Raw genomic sequence first — 21,390 nt, forward strand, 5'->3', positions numbered from 1 at the left:
TGTAAAGTGTCATGAGACTAATGATGCTATAGAGCTGTAGACATGCATTGTGGATTTAGTTAACTCAGATGAAGGCAAGTTTGTGTGTTGTTGTTGGTTTCTATGATTTCTTTTGTTTTTCTCCCTTTAAGGTTCATAATAGCCCTAAATGCCTTGGTTCAGTGTATTACTGTTATCGGTCGATCAGCTTGTTCTTTTCAGACCAAGAGGAAATTCGAATTTATGGGCATGAAATAAAAAAGAATGGAATCAGGTAAGATATGTTAAATGATATAATGAAAATAATACAACGGATTAACAGAATTTCTAAACATCTCACTCTGGAAGTGAATGTGGAGAGAAGAGAGAGGATTTCTTCAACAGTAACCTTTAAGTTATAGCATACAGACATAAAAATTTCAGTAGGCTCCAAAGCCAACCAGGTGGCCAGGAATCTAACAGTTTAGCCTCCCTACTGTTTGTGCAGGATACAAATATACTTATATAGGTAGAGGTAAGATTATTACGTCTACTTGTAAGAGAGATTCAGGAGAAATCCTCATAGTTCAACTCAAATTATTTTTGCCCCCTTTCTTAAATCTTTTCTTCTTCTTCTTTTTTTTTTAACAGTAAATCAAAATAAAACTAAACCTCTGAAAATCCTTTCCAAATTTGTGTGAATGAGATTTGGGTGTCAGGATTTTCTGTTAGTGTTCTGACAAAAAGTTGAGTGTCAATAAATAGCTGGTCTTCTTGAAGAGATAAGAGAGGGGCCCACTTACAGAACTGAAACTTGAGGGGACAAGGATGTTTATTTATTTGGTGGAAGGTTTCGTACATTTTAAACTAGAAGTACTGTGGAATAATCTACCATCCAATCTAAATAAGTATAGAAATACTCAATTTTAAGTTGCCCCCCCATCCTTGACACACTCTCTGTCCCTTTTCTCTGCTTAATGTTTCTCCTTCATGTCATCTACCATAGTACATATTTTAGTTACATTTCATCATAAATTTTATTAACTGTCTTCCTCTAATGGGATATATTTCGTGAGGGCAGGTATTTTTTCTGTTTTAGCTGACTTATGCTGAGAAAAGTAAATTGTGTTATAGCACAATTCTATCCATCATTCAGAATTCGCCAGCAAGTGTTTGAACCATGGGGATTTTTTCCAGGGCAATCGCTGTACCAACCTATGTGCTTTTTTTTCAGTTTAGATTCCTCAAGAGGCAGCAGATGATAGCAGGAGGGGCTTTGGATGAAGCAGTAGGGGAGCCAGGCACTGACCCAGGTTTTGTCATAGTCAGGCAACGCCAAGCAGCCCCTCTGCCTCTCTTGGGCTTATTTTCTTCATCAATTAGGTTCTGTACTTTTCACTTTCTTATAAAAGAAAGATTATCCATTTGAATGGGAAGGTAATGCACTTACATATGTATTTCTTGGAGCTGAATTTAAACAGTGGTTTAGGATTTTTATATGGGATTTGGGGTAACATAGTGGGCACTTAAAAATTATTGCTTTATAAAACAAAAATGCCATTTAAGTAGACTTTCAAGAATACTAACCCTTTGTTAAATATAGGACATAATATTTAAATTTTAACTCAGAAAACATATTTCTTTGAAGATTTCCATTTGTATAATAGAAAGAAGATGGTTTTCTTATTATTCAGCTGAATTGCTTATAATAATACTATACCGGGCCTAGGGCCTATCTCATAGCAGATGCTAGAGAAATGTTTACCAAAGTGAAGTCAAATGTGGTTGGCTCTGCACATCATACTTTCCCTTTCTGGACTTCTGTTCTCTCGCCTGTGAAATGCAGCGTTTTGGTACATATGAACCTGTGAATAATTTTCAGTATTAATCTGTGCATTCAGTTTAGTTTGCATTGTTAATGTTTCAAGTTGCATGGAGGTTTTCTTAAATTTATGGGAGATTATCTAACTTTTAGTATCATCACCCATCTCTATCAGCATCGTTTAATGTATAGACATTTGGATAATCACAGTTATGCATGTTTTGTTTTCAAAAATTGTGTATTTATTAAAATTTACTATGAAAGAGATCAAGTGACAAATGACCAAACCAAGGAATACCTGCAAAAGAAAATCTATACCTTGCTGCAGTGAACATCCCATTGCTATGGAATATCTTTATAAAACATGACTCACTTTTTTCAAGTATAGCTTTTATAAACTTGCCATCTTAAACAATATTATTCATCCTAACTTTTACTATGAATTGAAAATGAATTTCTTATGTTTATAATTTTTAATAAGAATAGATTATGACAGTAAAGTCATTTATTCTCTGGTGTAAATTTTAGTTATTTTCCTATTCTTATAACTAAATCTTATGACTAAAAATTATCTGCACACATACTGTGCAAATGATTACAGATATTTTGAATTGTTTCTTTAGGGACTATCCCTATGTTAATGAGTATGTTTAATTTTATAGTTTTTATTTCATGTAACCATGTTCTTACTGGAAAGGAACTCACTAATTTGAAGTTTTTGAGAGAAATGTATGAATGTACCTACTAACCTCTCACCTTACATTATTCAGTTAGCCTGGCTAGTTTTCTTCTGCCCTCTTATGTCTCTCACTTCCTCTGTATGTGTACATGCTTGTGAAAAGTGGAAAGACTAGACATTGGATCAGAAGTTTAAATATTCAATGTGACCCTTGCTTAAATAGACCAAATTGTATGCAACTTAAAAATTATGAATATAATCCTTATGAATACTGTATGGAAAGTATTTTTTATTCATAATAATATACTTTGCAGCATTAAAAATATAAATTATAATTAACATGCCTAGACATTTTTCTTTTGGAAAACAATGACTTGTACCAAGGTGACATTTTGGGGATAGAAGCTCTTATTTCTTTACAGCCAAGTTTAAAACAAAATTAAACAAAATCATCACTCAAAAATGTGTTTACATACTTTGAGTATTGTTTGTTCTTACTTCAAAATTGTTGAGCAGCATTTTTAGATTATCTTAAACTCTCTAGATAAAAATATAAATACATTCAGCTCTCATTATTCTAAATAGACAAGGTTATTTTCCAGATTTTAAAAATCACTGATATTTAGCAGAAGTGTGCTTTTGGTTGGTGGAAAGAAGCATCCAATTATAAGTATAAAATCTTAATCAGTATGTGAAAATAGGTATCATTTTTGCTGTCTTTTTATTTCAATATTAAAATTTCAAAAATGTTGAAAATCTAACTTCATAGTTTATTCATTAATTTTGAATAATAATTATCTTTTATTTAATTCTCATTCACTTCAAGAAAGAAATAGATCATCTGTAATTGATGTTTCATCATAACTCTTAGATTGTTTTTGTTCTATTTTTCAAGTTTAACATTACCTCAGACAATTGGACAGATTTTCATTGAGAAACTAGCTGACTATATTCTGGTGAAAACAACCTTTGGTTTTTCGTTGGCTTGGGATGGAATATCTGGAATTTACCTGAAGCTGTCTGAGGAGCATAAAGGGAAATCATGTGGCCTATGTGCAAACTACAACGACATTCAATCTGATGATTTCATCATTCAGCAAGGTAAGTGGAGCAGAAGAAATGGGTGGGTACTTCTGAGCTCTTTTTCCTTCACTGATCACTCTGTTTCTACCCAGAAGGGTACAGCTTGTCCTAGGTTGGGTAAAAACGGTAGCTATCGCTTGCCTGCTTATGTGATTTTAAGTGAAGCTTGAACAGGAAAATATTTTTGTGTCATTCTTGAAAACCATGAGCTAGCTTACATTTGCTAAATTAATACAAGTCAGGTCTTACTCATGTAACAGATACTAACTGAGCATTTACTTTGCGTCTGGCACTGTTGTAGGAGCTTGGGATATATCAGTGAAAAAAAAAAAGCTTCTCCCTTCTTGGGGCTTATATTGACATTTTAGTGATTCAGACCCACTTGAGGCAAACTTGTCTACTTTTGGGCAACAGATATTTTGCTTCCAGTCTTGATAGGAATAAATTAAATGATTGCCATGTAATAGTTTTATAAATACAATAAAATGTGAGCAGAATTTATAAAAGTTGAGTAATAACTTGGAATGGTTTTTATCATGTATAATGATGTACATATCATTCATTCATCTATTCATTCTAAGTCATGAAACTAATCCCAATGAGCTGTTAAAAATGGGTTTTGTTTCAATATGGGTACTAGTTTGCAGTGGCAACAAAATAAGAGAATTACAGGACGCAATCATGATTTAGGTCCACATATAAATGTGCAATAACAAAGAATACTGTTCTTAGTACCAGAAGACCTACCTGGCTTTGAATCTTGTTCAGCTCTTACAAGTTTTATAACTTGAGGCATCTCAATTAATCTCTCTGATATTCAGTTTCTTCAGCTGTAAAATAGGGATTAAAATAACTTAGAACTCAGAGCATTGTTAATAATAATAGCATAGCTTGATACCATTTAGTTATAGTTAATATGAGTACATAGCTATATTATTCCCAACTCTTACAACATCCTGTAAGGTGGGTGTATTTTCTTAATTTTACAATGAGGGCACAGGATGATGTGCCCAATGTAACACAGCTTGTAAATGGTGCTATCAGAGTTGAGTTACAGATCCAACTGGCTCCCAACTCTATTCTTAGATCAATGTGAGAGAAATTGACTTTTAATCTGTAAAGCGCTATATAATACTGTTTGTTTTATATTATAAAATTAATAGAGAAGAGTTGCCCATATGTTGTGTCTTAAGGGAATGAAAATCCTACTTAGAGTGTGGGTTCTGGACCCAGAATGTGGGATTCATATTCCGCTTTGCCACTTGTTAAACTTTCTAAGTTTAACGATATACTAGTAGCGTATACTTCATAGAGTTGCAAGGATTAAGTGAGCTAATCCCTGTAAAATACTTAGTACAGTGTCTGGCTTGGCACGTAGTTAATACTGAATACGTTTTAGCTAATTTATAATCATCTCCAGGTGTTCTCAATGAGTCTATAATGGAGCTAACGTGAAAATGTTTGATTAAAGACATTGCTTTAAGAGGCCCTTGTCAAAATGCAAACATTTTCCCAGGGTGCATAATGCTTCATCAGTATTAGTTTACTAGTAGCTAAAGAGCAGGACTTCAAGGAGTCAATTTTCTTACATGCAAAATGGAGATAATAATAATGACCCTTAGAGCTTCCCAGCCTCTGCGAATCTAATGAGAAAATGTAAATGAAAGTGTTTAAAAGTCTGTGAGCACAGTACAACTGTACAGTATTGTACATTTCATCATGAAATGTGTTTTGCATCCAGTTGGGTATTTAGAATGAGAGAGTTCACAAACTTGGAATCTTGAGACTATATTAGGAAGTAGGGTTTTGGACCCAGGCAGAACCAATCAGATGGCAGTTATTGATTTCTTTTTCTTCTCTATCAAAGCTTTATGAAAAAAAATAATACTCAATTCAGTTCTCAATGTTAGAGTTAAAGACTGCCATGGGCAACTTCCCTGGGGACATCTAGGGAACAAGGTATAGAAGTTGGGATAGAAAATAGCATCTGCTCTTGTTAGAGGCAGAGAGACTCAGATTAGGATTTGTGTTAAGAGTCAGACAGACTTTCATAACCTGGAACATAAAATGGTTGCTTACAGTGAGATAATTGAGCAGCACGCAAAGGGGTGTTAGCAGATTATTTGTGGGAGAAGACCGGAAGGAGGCAATTTGACTGAATTACGGCTGAACTGGCAGAAGGCAAGAAGGACCCTGGAAAGTATATGGAAGGAGCCTAAAGAGAGATTTCAGCTCTTTCACAATTTTATTTAGTGCACAGAGTAAAGCAGAATGATAAAAAAACTAATTTATGGTAATTTATAAAGATGTGACTAGAACCTGCTCTCCGATTTTCTCTCATACCGTAATAATGCAAGAATACGTCTACAGGTGAGCTGTATTACCTTTAGCTTAAAGATGCCTAGTATTTTCTTGAAACTCATCCTGTACTTTGCTGATTAGGTAAATCTTTAGAGGCAGAGAGGTAGTTTTATTGAACCCCATTGAATTAATAATTTCTTAACAGTGATTAAAATTGTATTTCTCTCTGCATTCCTATGCATTCTTCAGGTATGACTTCACAAAGAAATGAGCCTTTTCAGAATTTCTGTAGATATAGAAATATTTAAATTTGTTGTCTAGTTGAGATTCTGGTTCCATAATTCATGTCTATAGCTAGCTACTCATAGAAGCCCTGATTTTTGTTTTTCCCAGCATAATAATTAATACTGCCTCTCTTTCACTCTTAGAAGTGTTCCAGTATGAACAGTAAATTGCTCCATTTGTAGTACATTTTATATGAAACATTTTAATTTTAGTTTCGCAGGCTCCCAGACCACCAACTGATATGGATTTAAAGTCTCATAGTAACCAACATTTGGGACTTTTTTGTTAATGCAATGTAGTGAAAACAGCTAAATATGTGGTTAAAAGCTGGAATTAAAGTGAACTCTAAGGGATTGCCCAGGTTGTTTAGTTACATTAAAATTTGTGCATAAATGTGGAAATAGGTGGGCCTTTAGGAAATATTTTTGATTCTGCAGACCTTTAAAGTATGATGATGCTTTGAAATGAAATGTGACTATAAATTTACTTAAAAGGAACATGAGTTTTTCCTTTTAAAAATAAGTATATTAAACCAGACCCACGCTTGGTTCAGGGTGTAGCATTTCCAACATTATCAGAGATAATAAAGTGGACCAAACATCTAGGACTCTAATAATCTATTTAATAAATATGGAAAACTCCCTTGTATTTATTCGTTCACTTATTTAGCAAATATATTTTGAGCACCTACTCTATACCAGATAGTAAACTAGGGATCCAGCAATAGGACAGCTTAGACAAGCTCTCTCCCTTCATGTAATAGAAGGCAAAGTAAATAGACAAATTAAAATATAATTTTTGTGAGCAATAGCAGCCATAAAAATAGGGGAACAAGGAGACTAAGTGATAGAACAGTGTATGTTTGGTGGGTCTAGATCATGTGCCGGAGAAGGCTTCTCTGAGGAGGTCATATTAAATAGACGCCCACGTGAAGTAAGGGAGACAGCAGAGGGAAGATTGGGGTCGGGGAAGAGTGATTTCGAAGGAGGAGATGCACGAGCAAAAGCAGGAGCAGGGTGGAAATGAGCTGGAGTGAAGAACATTCTACAGCTTGTATGATTGGAATAGGTTGAGCAAAGATAGGAGTGGGAGATGTAGGAGGGATAGGGCGGGGTGGAGTGGGTGAAACAGGGGGGGAGCTGGGGGAGTGCAGAGGCCAGATCAGAAAAGCCTTCCAGGCCCCTGTAAACTTTGGGATTTTATACTAAGAGCGCAAAGCGTTCTTACAGATGAACTTTTACAATCTTCCCCAAAATTGGTAGTAGTAAGTAGACATCTTCCAGTCTTGAAGATGCTGAGATAGACTGGTGAACCATTTGGCTTGCAGTTTTTGATTCTAGTGATGCAGTAGCTCGTCATCAGTGGTGGACCTGTGGCTGTGTAAATCTCAGTGGTGGAGATGCTAACACTCAAACACGAAGGCTGTCAGATGGAACTTGGAGATGTCATCTTGTTTGGGTCTGCGGGGTCTTTGAGATTTCAGATTCAGCCCTTGTTTGAATGTGGGGCGGGATTAATTTTCATGTCAGACCCTGAACTTGTCCTCAGGCCAGATAGAAGGCCCAGGGTGCTCACCACCAACTGCCTGTTTGTTGCTGCCGCATAGTAGCTCCTTAATCTTGCCTCTGAATAATGCTGGGATGGTATCAGCATTCTTAATCTGTCCCGAGCACCTTTAGAAACACTATTCATCATATTCCAATGGAATGAATTCACTTCTTAGTACCCTCTTCTCCAGGTGTCTTTTCCATTTTTTCATTGTCTGTATGACCATCCTCTGAAATCTCCACAAGGGTTCTAGGTACCCCCAAAATGGAGCTACAATTTTCGTGAGGTTCTGACTTATGTCAAATAGAATGAGAGGGCTGTCTGAAAATTTTCATACCAAACTTTGACTTATGTTTCTTAATTTTATGCATATTTTTTCTCCTCTCTGCATTATAAACTTCAGGCTTTACTGGTATTCATTTTGTACCACTCACTCTCAAGCCTTCCCCATTTTGCTTCAATGAAGTTTGCGTTCTCTCTCCAATGGTATTAACTTTTATTTGGTACTTAAACTTTGTTCAATTTATTTTTATTATGCTGAAGTAATGTTGTAATCTAATATCATTGGTAATTATAAAGCTATTGAGTTTAACTTTTTGACCAGGAAGTTTATGTTGGTGAACTGTGTCTTTGTGGAAAGTGATCCTATTATACATATTTTTTTGTATGTGTTTGTGTGAAATAGAGGACTATACAGAAGACATTGCTATGTTTGCAAATAGTTGGTTGGTGCAAACTCCAGATGATACCAAATGTGTACCCACACCCTCAGATTTTCCAAATCCATGCTCCAGTGGAATGCCAGCATTTGAGGTAAATATGACGTGAAAAATTTAGGCATGTTGGATACACCACACATATACTGTATTTGTATATTTAACACTAAGCATTTTTAGTGTAAATACTACATAAACACTATTAAAATCAGGAAATGTAATGCAACAAGAATAACTTTATGATTATTTCAAAAATGGTGAATACAATGAGTTTCATAAAAGTAGTACTCATTATAAAATATGTAGTTAGAAAATGTTGTTTAAAATTTATAAGCCTACATACTTTCTCTTTCCTAGTAAGAACAGAGTGTCTTGCAAACAGATCAGTAGAAAAAAATGAGAGTACAAGCATATCATTCAGTATGTTCTGCTGACCGCCATCTTTTTCTGCATAGGCAATCTTCTTCAAGTGTCAGATACTGTTGCAGTTTCCCTTTTTGAGCTGCCATGAATATATTGATCCATATTTATATATTGCCAGCTGTGTTAATGATCTTTGCAAGTAAGTGAAATGATTTTATTTGCAATAAAATTTTCTTTATCCAAAAAGAAGAGCAAAAACCATTGTATAACTTCATCATCTCAGCAGTTCACAAAATGTAATGGGAAATGTAAAACATAAACTGTACTAACAGCTATTAAAATCTTACTGGATAACAGGTACAGTCTGAGTGTTTTATATTAACAGCATGAACAGAATACATTAGTTCTTATACACTTTTTGTGCCACTGATCCCTTTTGGGAATCTAGAGAAGCTATAGGCTCTGTTCAAAATAGTGTTTTGAAATGCACAAAATAAAACATATAAGATTACAAAGGAACTAATTATACTGAAATAGAATTACTGAAATAGTAAAAGAAATGAATTTCTGATCCACATGCTCTTTTATATGCATTTCGGGTCTAATAACTAATGTAGTTTGATATAGTGATGAGTATAAACAATATTTTGAGATATCTGCAACAATTAAATGAGAAATGAAAATATGGAAAAATGAGATATGAGTTACATTGATGACAAAGTTACAGATTCTGCTAAGAACATTGTGATGTGTTGGCCATGTGTATAACTGAAAGAAGTGCTAAATATCAGCTGGAGATTAGAGAAAATAAACATGTAGTATTTTTCACATCCAAGGTCACAGACTCTTGCCTTCACTCCTGGGTTAAGAACACGTAGACTAAGGTGGTTGTCTAGGGAACAAATTCAGTGAGACTCATCATAATGTGTTCATCATTGTAGAACTTATAAATTACCCATTATTGAGGTGAAGTCCTTTTTATTTTAGTTTTTCAAAAGTTTACCAAGTGAAAGATACATGCACCCTCGTATTCATAGCAGCACTATTAACAATCGCCAAGACGTGGAAGCAACCTAAGTGTCCATCAACAGATGAATGCATAAAGAAGATGTGGTATTTATATACAATGGAATACTAGCCATAAAAAGAATGAAATAATGCCGTTTGCAGCAACATGGATGGATCTAGAGATGATCAGACTAAGTGAAGTAAGTCAGAGAGGGAAAGACAAATACTATATGGTATCACTTATTGTGGAATCTAAAATATGACACAGGTTAATTTATTTACAAAACAGAAACAAAGACATAGAAAACAAACTTGTGGTTACCAAAGGGGAAAGGGGGTGGGGAGGGATAAATTAGGAGTTTGGGATTAACATATACAAAATACTGTATATAAAATAAACAACAAGGTCCTGTACAGAGCAGGGAACTATATTTAATATCCTGTAATAAACCACAATGGAAAAGAATATGAAAAATAATATGTATATATATGTATAACTGTCACTTTGCTGTACACCAGAAACTAACACAACATGTAAATCAACTATACTTCAATTTAAAAAAAATTACCAAGTGTATGTGATTAGTTATCTTGAATGTTCGAGAATTTCTCAAGAAATTTTTATGTTTGCATCTTTTAAGTATCCCAAGAAGTTTAAATGGTACATGGGAACATTGCTGTAAAGGACCAAACTAATTTTTGGTTGAGTAAAACCACTGAAATTATATCTTGGGTAGCTTGTTAAGAGGTCTAAGTTTATCAAAAGTGAAAACAGAGAGGAAAGGTTGAGGTAGTGTGAAATTATTTATAATCACTCTGCTTTAATTAAATTAAGATTATTATAAAAATAATGAATGTAATAATATTTTCCAGGTATTAAATGAGATTGTTTGGGAAACTTGTTAATTTTGCATAAAGTACAGTTATACCTTTATTTGTATGTATCGTCTCAGGGATTTCTGAACTAATGCAGGAGCTTTGAAAGAGCATTCCCTCTGCCTAAAATATTGAGTACTGACCTTTATATTTTACAGCATTCTGTCCTCTATTTGGTTTTATTTTTCATTTAAGTGCTATATTGTTCTATCTCTGTTCTGTCACTTAGTCTCTTTTTTGAGGATCTCTGTAGGTAGTCCATTGTCCTTATTTAGCCATCTATATGGAATTAACATTTGTTCTTATTCCATGATGACTCATTCTGGGACCATTCTCCAACAGTCTTTTCACTTGTCTTATCATCTTTAGCACTCATTTCTCAAGTAGGCTGAAGTGAAGGATCATTTGGCAGATCCAGAAAAGTCATTCGCCATTTATTAGTTGGGATATTGTTTGGTTGCTTCAGTTGCCAAAGTATCAGTGGCTTCGATTCATTTGAATGCTTGTATTTCTCTCATATGAAGTCCAAGCTGGCAAGTGGTCCTGGGTTCAGACCATGTGTCTACTCCATGAGTTTTCCATTGACTCAGTGATACTATTGCTATGTCATCCCCCAGGGCCTAGGGTATTATTTTCAGTTTCATTGTCAAAACTGGTTCACCACTGCCATGCTCATATTTTAACCCTTAGGAAGGGAGAAAAGGAAATAGAGGGCTGTCAGCATTTTTAAGGAAGTGATCTGGAAGTTTCATGCACATGCTCACTTTTAACCCTTTGGCCAGAACTTAGAAACATGGGCCATATCTAGAAGTAAGGACAGCTGAGAAATGCTGTCCTTGGCTGGGCAGCCATATGCCCAGCAAAAACTTGCAGGTTCTAATACTAAAAAGAAGAGGGAACTGGGCATGAAAAGTAGCTGGCCATACCTACTTCATCTGAAATTTCATCATTAAGAAGTTAACATTTTTGTCTTTTGAAATTTTGATGTATTTAGGCTTTGGATTTCAAAACCTAATTGCTTTCTTTAGGGCAAATAAAAACAGCAGGATGGTGGAACACCTTTTACTGGTTGTAATCAGCTGACAACTTAAGATACATATCTGAGGTGAAGAGGCCGGGCAGAGCAGGCAGGTAATACCAAAGAAAGGGCTTTATAATGGAATAAGTGGGCATTGATAAAATGGAAGTGAGAAGGTACCAGGGTTAGCCTTTCACTCCCCTCAATATTTCACCCAGGACTATACCTACCTACATTCTTTTTCCCCTAAAGGAGATTCTCTTCATTTCTTATGTTAAAGGACTGCCTACAGGGATCCTATACCATGATTATATAATTGTGAATCTGCTGCACACAAATTAATTTCCTGCTTGGATTATGAAAGTGTATTGAATTCAATTCAACACATTTTCTGACGGTTTATTCCGAGTTGAGCATTGTGCCACATCTTGGTGAAATAGAAACAATTTATTATGTTGATTTAAAAAAATTTTTTTTAAACCCCACATTTGTTTATTTATTTATTTTTGGCTGTGTTGGGTCTTCGTTTCTGTGCGAGGGCTTTCTCTAGTTGTGGCAAACAGGGGCCACTCCTCATCACGGCGCGCGGGCCTCTCACTATCGTGGCCTCTCTTGTTGCGGAGCACAGGCTCCAGATGCTCAGGCTCAGTAGTTGTGGCTCATGGGCCCAGTTGCTCCGCGGCATGTGGTATCCTCCCAGACCAGGGCTCGAACCTGTGTCCCCTGCACTAGCAGGCGGACTCTCAACCACTGCGCCACCAGGGAAGCCCTATTATGTTGATTTTTAATTTATTTTATTTTTAAAATTTTTGTTGAAGCATAGTTGATTTACAATATTATATTAGTTTCAGGTGTACAACATAGTGATTCAATATGTTTATAAATTATACTCCATTTAACATTATTATAAAATATTGACTATATTCTCTCTGCTGTACATCACATCCTTGTATCTTACTTATTTTATACCTAGTAGTTTATACCTCTTAATTCCCTTCTCCTATCTTGCCCTGCCCCTCATCCCTTTCCCCAGTGGTAGCCACTAGTTTGTCCTCTGTGAATCTGTTTCTGTTTTGTTATATTCATTCATTTCTTTTATTTTTTTAGATTCCACATGTAAGTGAAAACACACAGTATTTTCTTTTTCTGTCTTATTTCACTAAGCATAATACCCTTCAGGTCCATCCACGTTTTTGCACATGGCGAAATTTTATTCCTTTTTATGGCTGTGTAACGTTTCATTTATAATATTCCATAATATCTTCTTTATTCATTCATCTGTGATGGAAACTTAGGCTGCTTCCGTATCTTGGCTATTGTAAGTAATGCTACTATGGCAAAACAAATTTGGGGTGTTTACAGAACACAAAAAAAGTGTTGCTGGAGCATGGTGAATGGGAGAGAGAGAGGAGATGAAGTTAGAGAAGTAGGCAGGGTCTAGATTACCTAGAGTCTTAAGGCTCATAGTAAGGAGTATGAATTTTTGCTTGATCTTATTTCATACAACTTGACTATTCTCAGCAGATCTGAATTTGCCCTTTGCCTTATCTCTTACCCTACTCTGCTTATTCTGGGTAGGCTGACTGTGCTTTAGCCTGAATTATGTCAGAATGTCAGTTAGTTCATTTGGGATATAATAAATCTGGGGGGAGGGGGTAGTACAAAATGAAAATGCAAGGCCCCTTGTTAAAAACATTGTTGAGAATTTCAAGATAGTGACAACAGAGCGTGAAACCAAGTACAGGGCGCAGCTAAGTGAAGGGCCTTTTTAAGAGCAGGGCCTTGTGTGACTGACTACACAGGTCACATTCCCATAAAGCTGGCCCTGATCTTGATAAATGTTGCTGAAAAAAATGAATGCCTTCTACTGATGAAAAAAAACAATGCTGCTGTGAACATTGACGTGCATATATCTTTTTGAATTAGTGCTTTTGTTTTCTTCAAATATATAGCCAGGAGTGGAATTGCTGGGTCATAGGGTAGTTCTATTTTCAGTTTTTTGAGGAACTTTCATTCTTTTCCATAGTGACTGCCCCAACTTACATTCCCACCAACAGTTTACTAGAGTTCCCTTTTCTCCACATCTTCGCCAACGTTTGTTATTTGTTGTTTTTCTTGACAACAGCCACTCTGACAGGTGTGAAGTGATAATCTCATTGTGGTTTTGATTTGCATTTCCCTGATGATTAGTGATGTTGAGCATCTTTTCATGTGTCTGTTGGCCATCGAAACAAAAAACAATTTAGAAATAGTCCCTGTCCTAGGAACTCAGATTCTAATGGGGCAGAGAAACAGACCTTCAGCAATTATACATGCTTTAAATGCAAAGTGCAGTGAATGTGGAGGAGAGAACTACTAACTTTATCAGGTAGTGCCTAGAGGAGATGACAGCTGAGTTGGAATTTGAAGGATGATACATTACCCGTCCTTGAACTTGTCGTGTTTCTGCTTCTAAGAATGCTAAACTTAGCAGCAAGGAAATGCTTCTAATTTTGCTACACCCAAATCAATTGATTTATTGATAAAAACAAGTGTTATTTAATGCTCATCTCCCTATTAAAGTTCACATCCAAAATGGAAAAATAAGCTTATTTTCCCCTCAGTAAATTGCAATAATAATTTCTTTCTTGCCCGATTGTTGTTTTTATGCAATGCCAAATGTAATATGCCCAGTACAATTCCTAGCATAACATAGTCACAGTAAATAGTAGCTATTTGAATAATAGTTGCATTGGGTTGGAAAGCCAATATTCAGTTACTTTGTTAGTTTTCAGAGCCTCCATTAATTGTAGGAAACAATGCACATATTTAAAGTAAATCATAGATTTAATGTCTTTCTAGGAATTCAACAGTTATAACTTACCTTGTTTTTCAGAGACTTTTCTTATTCGGAGGTTTAGAATATTTTCTGAGTTTCTGAAGTTTATATGCTCAGTCCTTTTTCTTCCTTCTAAAGCTCAGTTAATTGGACTACATAAGCTGCATGGCTCAATTACAGTAGCACAGGATAAGTGCAATTTGAGATGGGTGGCTTTGGCTTTTACAACAGAGATACTGAAAATGCTAAGACTCACAAAATACAACATTCGTAAGGTCATTATCTTGAAAAATATTTAACTATTTAATTTTGAGTTTCAGTTGGGTTGAAAAACAAGCCCACTACCTTATAAACCCTGTTTATTTTGTAGATGCCTTGTTAATCTTGTCGGGAATTGGCAGATCTCTTATATTTGTTCGGAGGAGTTTCTAAGGCGATTATAAGAAAATACTTAGAGGTTATTCACTCTTGGCAGCATTATAAAAGCAACTAGCTTTAGTAATTTAAACCTGAAAGAATTAAAAATCTTCTTTTAAATCTTAAATTGAATGCTATTTATTTAATCTTTCAAAAGTTCTGCAGGTTATTAGTATTGGTTTTATTCCAGCATGTATACTATCAAGAGTATGGTATCTTAGAAATAACTTTCGTATTTGTTGTTTTTGCTGTGATAGAATTTTATCGTTCTAATAGGATTTGTTAAATTCTGAAAGATCTAGGACGCTTTGCGTGGGAACAAAAAAATGCATACAAGGATTCTGGGAAGAATGTCATAATTAAAATAGAAATCTTTTTCAGTATAGGTACTCCCTTGAATCAAATGAAAAGTGGCCAAATTATTGAAAGACTTAGATGAAACAATTTACCTAGGCCTTTTTAGCTGGGATCCCATGTTTATCTGTTTTCTGCATTATTGTACATAACATATTATAATGTATTATATTATATACAAGCTGACATCAGCTAATATTAGAATATTCACCACACACTCAGCATTTCTCAAGATGAGGAGCTCAAAGGTATGGTTTCTGTCAATATTTCCTGTGTGATATATTGGATCTGTCTTTTCACTTTTCAGAACTCACGATGATGAGACCTATTGTCGAGCAGCCACCGAGTATGCTAGAGCCTGTTCCCATGCTGGCTACCCTATTCGAGACTGGCGAGATGACTTTCCAGCATGCAGTATGTTTCATTATTTTCCAGCCCTGTGCAATTCTATTAATTTTAGGCTTATCCTAGTACTCAAAACTTACCCTAGTGCTCAGAACTAATGAACTGCAAAGACTTGTTATTGATGCAATAATATTGGTAAACTTTTGCATACTTGTAAAACACTGTATGTAATCTTTGTCCTTCTGTGTCTGCCTTACTTCACTTAGTATGATAATCTCTAGGTCCATCCATATTGCTGAAAAGAGCATTATTTCATTCTTTTTTATGACTGAGTAATATTCCATTGTGTGTGTGTGCATGTGTGTGTGTGTGTGTGTATATATATATATATATATATATATATATATACGCCACATCTTCTTAAGACAAATATCATATGATGTTGCTTATATGTGGAATCTAAAAGAAAAAGAAGACACAAATGAACTTATTCCAAAACAGAAAGAGAGTCACAGACACAGAAAACAAACTTATGGTTACCAAAGGGGAAATGGAGGTGGGGGAGGGATAAATTAGGAGGCTGGGATTAACATATACACACTACTATGTATAAAATAGATAACCAACAGGGATCTACTATAGCACAGGGAACTATACTCAATATTATGTAATAACCTATAAGGGAAAAGAATCTGAAAAAGAAAAAATATATATATGTATATGTATATATATATGTATATATATATATATATATAATATATATCTCTGAATCACTGTGCTGTACACCTGAAATGTACACAATATTGTAAATCAACTATACTCCAATAAAAAAATTTTAAAAAACCCAAAAAAACCACTGTAATCCTTTTGAGTGTTGAATAAAGTTGATTTACAGCTCGCCTGTTTGCCCATTTTAGTTGATAAATGTGATGACAGCTTTGTCCATCGGGATTGTATCAGTTGTTGCCCACCAACCTGCACATTTGAGGATCAATGTCTTGGGAGTAATCTCCATTGTCTTGACGGATGTTACTGCGCGGATGGTAAGTGCTTCATGAAAGAAACCATGTCTCCACTCCTGGAAACTATTACCCCTGTGATCCAAGAATCATGTCTTAATGTCATCTCTCAGGATAATAGGGCTGATGTGATTTTCTGTCCTTGTAGGATTTGATCCTTGAAGTGACTAGAAGGAATGGCTGCTTTTCTTTAGTAAAAGGCTTATTCTTTTGTAAATTTCCTTGGAAGTTTGGAACTTTGTCTTGAAGTTACCCATGGCAGATCTTTTGTTCTCTTGAGTATTTAAAGATATTTAATAATTTATATACGTTCGTTTTTTAAAGATGAAATCAAGTTCAGAAAAAAAAAACCTTCACATTTTGGCAGTACAAGATTTTAGTCCTGATGTAGTTTTAATATTTGAAATTAGAAGTAACATAGTAGGTGATAGAAATGGGATTTAAATCTGCTATACTGATAGACATTTATAAGAACATTGAGGATTTACTCAAACCCTTTTATTTTTACAGATTAAAAAAAAATAGAATCCCAGAGATGTTAAGTGATTTTCCCACTGTCATACACTTAATATGACTGAGGACTACTTGGAATCAGATCGTTGACCTCAGTCCATTGTTCTGTCACTGCTACTCTAAGTACTTTGGACCCGTGTCAGGCCTAAACTGTTTGTTACCAGCCAATGATGAGATAAGGAGTTTGCACCAGAATATAACTCCATGCACCAAAATATAAGTCAATGCTTCCTTCATCTAGAGAGTCTTACTCTGAAAAACACATCAGCTGAATCAAACAGTGTGCTTAGTAACACTGGTTCGAGCACTTTTCCTCATTAGAGAGAAGTACTAAATGCAGTTCTACTGTACTAGCCCTTTGAGAAGCACTGCTTGGCTCTTTATTATCTGTGTGCTGATAGTGTAAATCTCTCACTTTGACATAAACAGAAATATAACCAAGAATATACTTTCTCCCTCTTCTCCCCTCTTCCCTCAAAAGCAAAGAGACATTAGTTGCCCTAATTCTGTACTGTGAATCTTGAATTTCTGATGGCGAGTCATGGGATAAGAAAGCTGAAAACCACTGAAATAGACCCTTATAAGGTAGCTACTGATGGAGACAGAGCCAGGCTGTCGGTAACCTCCTTGAAAGTAAAGAAACTTGTTACTTCCAGCACCTAGTGTAGGCAAGTGTTCAATAAAAGTTGGTTGAATTATTATAGTCAAAGAATACAATCTTTATGATTTCTTTTGTGAATCTGATATGTGTTTTTCTTAAATAGGCCTCATACTGGAAAATGGGACTTGCATCTCCTTGGAAAATTGCCCATGCAATTTTCATGGATTAGCTTATTCAGTTGGTTCAAAAATTGAACAAGAATGTACTGAATGGTATGTGATTAATGTACATCTAATAATTTCTGGATACTTGACTAGTTGACCATTTTACCATGACATGTGTTTAAAGAAATATACTTTTTATTGATTTTTCTTCCAAAAATTCCAAGACACAGTTTTCCTTTTATTTAAAGCCTTACAGGGACAGGGTGGTGGGGGGAACATCTATATTTTCTTTTATGATGTAATTCTCCTCACTTCCCTTGGTAGTTCTATAAAATCTTATATCCATGTGATGAACTGTTGAATTGTCTTCTTATTCATAATCACCAATTTGCACAAACTTTTACTCTTAGAACTTGATGGTTCTCTTGGCCTTCTCTATTGAGTACCTTAAAAAGTGACTATCCAATTTTTGGCCATGATTAGAGACTTTTAGAAATTCTTCTTAAATTAGCTAACTAAGACTATTATAGCCAAAGATTAAATCTCTTCAGGGCAATCTAAAAAGAAACAGAGGTGTAAATGTCATTAGGCAATTTTCCCTTAGGTGTCTGTGTATATAACTGAAATGCAATTGAAAACTAACCCTATTCTTAGATAGTGATTTGAGTTCCTGCCATTCTGAGACTGCTTCTGTCCTCCAAAATTCATACCTGTTTGATGGTAGAAGGCAGAATTTATCTTACAAAGGGAAGATCTTTTCTCTCTCCTTAATGTCTGATGATGCTCAAAGCCAACTTTTAAAATTTTTAGTAGATGAGTTAACTTATTAATCGTAACTCTCTCTATATATATTTCTCTAATGATGTGGGTAAATACTTTATTGTGTGTGACCTTTTTTGGTTTAAGCAATGAGGGAAGGACAGAAACAGAAGTTCTCTGCTTAGTGTTTTTGTTCTTGACTAATTGATTTTAAAATATGGCATGCAATAAATAATAATTTAGGTGCTTGCCAGTCCAAATTTATCAGTTAACTGAACTTTTGGAGAGACATTTTTCAAGTCAGATTATTCCGAACCTAAAAAACATGATACATTTTGGTACATTTACCAATACGTTATTGCAAATATTCATACAATTTCTCTATACAATTAGATTAATATTTTTATCATTTCATTTAGTGTATGTGTTGGTGGAGTTTGGAACTGCACTGAGCATGACTGCCCAGGTAATCCTTTTAAATGTTTTTAAAGACAATGTCTTGATTTTCTTGAAACTGAGGAGGAAGCTAGCACTGATTTTTGTAAGGTCATCTCATATAAATGCAATGATTTCTAAATCCAGATATTAAGAGGATAGTGGAAAATTGAATAAATGATAGCTCTGAGCAGACAGCTTTGGGAAAAATTTACTAAAATAATAGAAATATTCTAAAAAATATGTGGGACAGCTATCATTTAATAAATTTTAAACTAAATTGAATAACATAATTTAGTAAGTTTGTCAAACTAATGAATTTTAAACACTTTAGTTATTCTTTTTGATACCTAACTATTTATCCTAAGTTGACCTACTTCTTTTTAAGAATAAACATAATTTCTTCCTCCTTCTCCTTTTCTCCTTCTTCTTCTCCTTCCCCTTCCTCTTCTTCTTCTTCTTCTTCTTCCTCTTCTTCCTCTTCTTCTTCTCCTCCTCCTCCTCCTCCCCCTCCTCCCCCTCCTCCTCCCCCTCCTCCTCCCCCTCCTCCTCCCCCTCCTCCTCCCCCTCCCCCTCCTCCTCCCCTCCTCCTCCTCCTCCCCCTCCTCCTCCCCCTCCTCCTCCCCTCCTCCTCCTCCTCCCCCTCCTCCTCCCCCTCCCCTTCCTCCTCCTTCCTCTTCTTCCTCCTCTACTTCTTCTTCCTCTTCTCCTTCTTCTCCTTGCTCCTCTTTTCTCCCCCTGCTCCTCCTTCTCCTCTTCTTCCACCCCCCCACCTCCTCCTCCTCCTCCTTCTTCTTCTTCTTCTTCTTCTTTTTTGGTAGTTCAATGCTCTGTTGTAGGTGATTCTCATTTTACTACTTTTGATGGTCGACATTATTCTTTCATTGGAATGTGCCAATACATCCTTGTAAAAGGAACTGGAAAAGATAAATTCACAATTACTTTACAGAAAGCTCACTGTGAGCAGGTAAGAACATTTCAGAATGACCAGAGGAATGTTCATTTTTTTTGACTCAAACTTCTTATCTCGGTTAAGAATGGTAACATGAATGGGTATAGTTATTTTCTTCAAAAATAAGACACCGTTGATTGTTAAGATGCATCATTATTCTGTATACTACAAAGAAAGAAAACATGTTGATGATTAATCTGTTATACTATTAATATCATGCATCCTGATTTCAGAGATATTAAAATATCTAAAAATCTAAATATCTGCTAAAATATAAGATATTAAAATAAATTCAGAGTTATTAAAATATATTAAAAATATATCTTAGATTAAATAGTGCATATTTATTGTACTTCCTTTCTTAAAAATGGTATTTGTTTATGTATAGGTTTTTGGAACATTTCATGACTGCACAATAGACAATAAGCTTTTTGTTACTTCCAAACTGCTCTCTTTTTTTTTTAACATCTTTATTGGAGTATAATTGCTTTACAATGGTGTGTTAGTGTCTGCTGTATAACAAAGTAAATCAGCTATACATATACATATATCCCCATATCTCCTCCTTCTTGAATTTCCCTCTCACGCTCCCTATCCCAACCCTCTAGGTGGTCCTAAAGCACTGAGCTGATGTCTCTGTGCTATGCGGCTGCTTCCCACTAGCTATCTGTTTTACATTTGATAGTGTATATATGTCCATGCCACTTTCTCACTTCATCCCAGCTTACCCTTCCCCCTCCCCGTGTCCTCAAGTCCATTCTCTACGTCTGCATCTTTATTCCTGTCCTGCCCCTAGGTTCTTCAGAATCTTTTTTTTTTTTTTAAGATTCCATATATATGTGTTAGCATACGGTATTTGTTTTTCTCTTTCTGACTTACTTCACTCTGTATGACAGACTCTAGGTCCATCCACCTCACTACAAATAACTCAATTTTGTTTCTTTTTATGGCTGAGTAATATTCCGTTGTATATATGTGCCACATCTTCTTTATGCATTCATCTGTCGATGGGCACTTAGGTTGTTTCCATGTCCTGGCTATTGTAAATAGAGCTGCAATGAACATTGTGGTACATGACTCTTTTTGAATTATGGTTTTCTCAGGGTATATGCCCAGTAGTGGGATTGCTGGGTCATATGGTAGTTCTGTTTTTACAAACTGCTATCTTAAAGGTGATTTTTGACAGAATTTAAGAAGTTACACATCATTCTAAATAGATATGATGGATGTTTTAGCATTCTGGAATATTTATTTTAAAGACATTATCTTGAAATAAGCACATCAATAATTTGTAAACAAAGAAACCCAGATTTTTCATTCATCTCTCTCTATATCAAGTGGTCAAAATTTTGCCAA

General features: G+C 35.2%; 1 protein-coding gene across 1 annotated transcript in view; it reads left to right on the forward strand.

Annotated features, from left to right (window-relative positions):
- Positions 1 to 21,390, forward strand: part of OTOGL (otogelin like) — a gene marked incomplete at both ends in the record, with an annotated part of 143,984 nt that overhangs the window by 20,363 nt on the left and 102,231 nt on the right. Inside the window, 9 exons of the mRNA XM_082636305.1 lie at positions 132 to 253; positions 3,355 to 3,560; positions 8,362 to 8,489; positions 8,848 to 8,954; positions 15,554 to 15,660; positions 16,509 to 16,634; positions 17,888 to 17,996; positions 19,067 to 19,113; positions 19,904 to 20,049. Coding sequence (XP_082492431.1) covers positions 132 to 253; positions 3,355 to 3,560; positions 8,362 to 8,489; positions 8,848 to 8,954; positions 15,554 to 15,660; positions 16,509 to 16,634; positions 17,888 to 17,996; positions 19,067 to 19,113; positions 19,904 to 20,049 — 1,098 coding nt within the window. The remainder of the gene's footprint in view (positions 1 to 131; positions 254 to 3,354; positions 3,561 to 8,361; positions 8,490 to 8,847; positions 8,955 to 15,553; positions 15,661 to 16,508; positions 16,635 to 17,887; positions 17,997 to 19,066; positions 19,114 to 19,903; positions 20,050 to 21,390) is intronic.

Source organism: Mesoplodon mirus, assembly GCF_964341445.2.
Source record: "Mesoplodon mirus genome assembly, chromosome: 11".
Classification (NCBI taxonomy): domain Eukaryota; kingdom Metazoa; phylum Chordata; class Mammalia; order Artiodactyla; family Ziphiidae; genus Mesoplodon; species Mesoplodon mirus.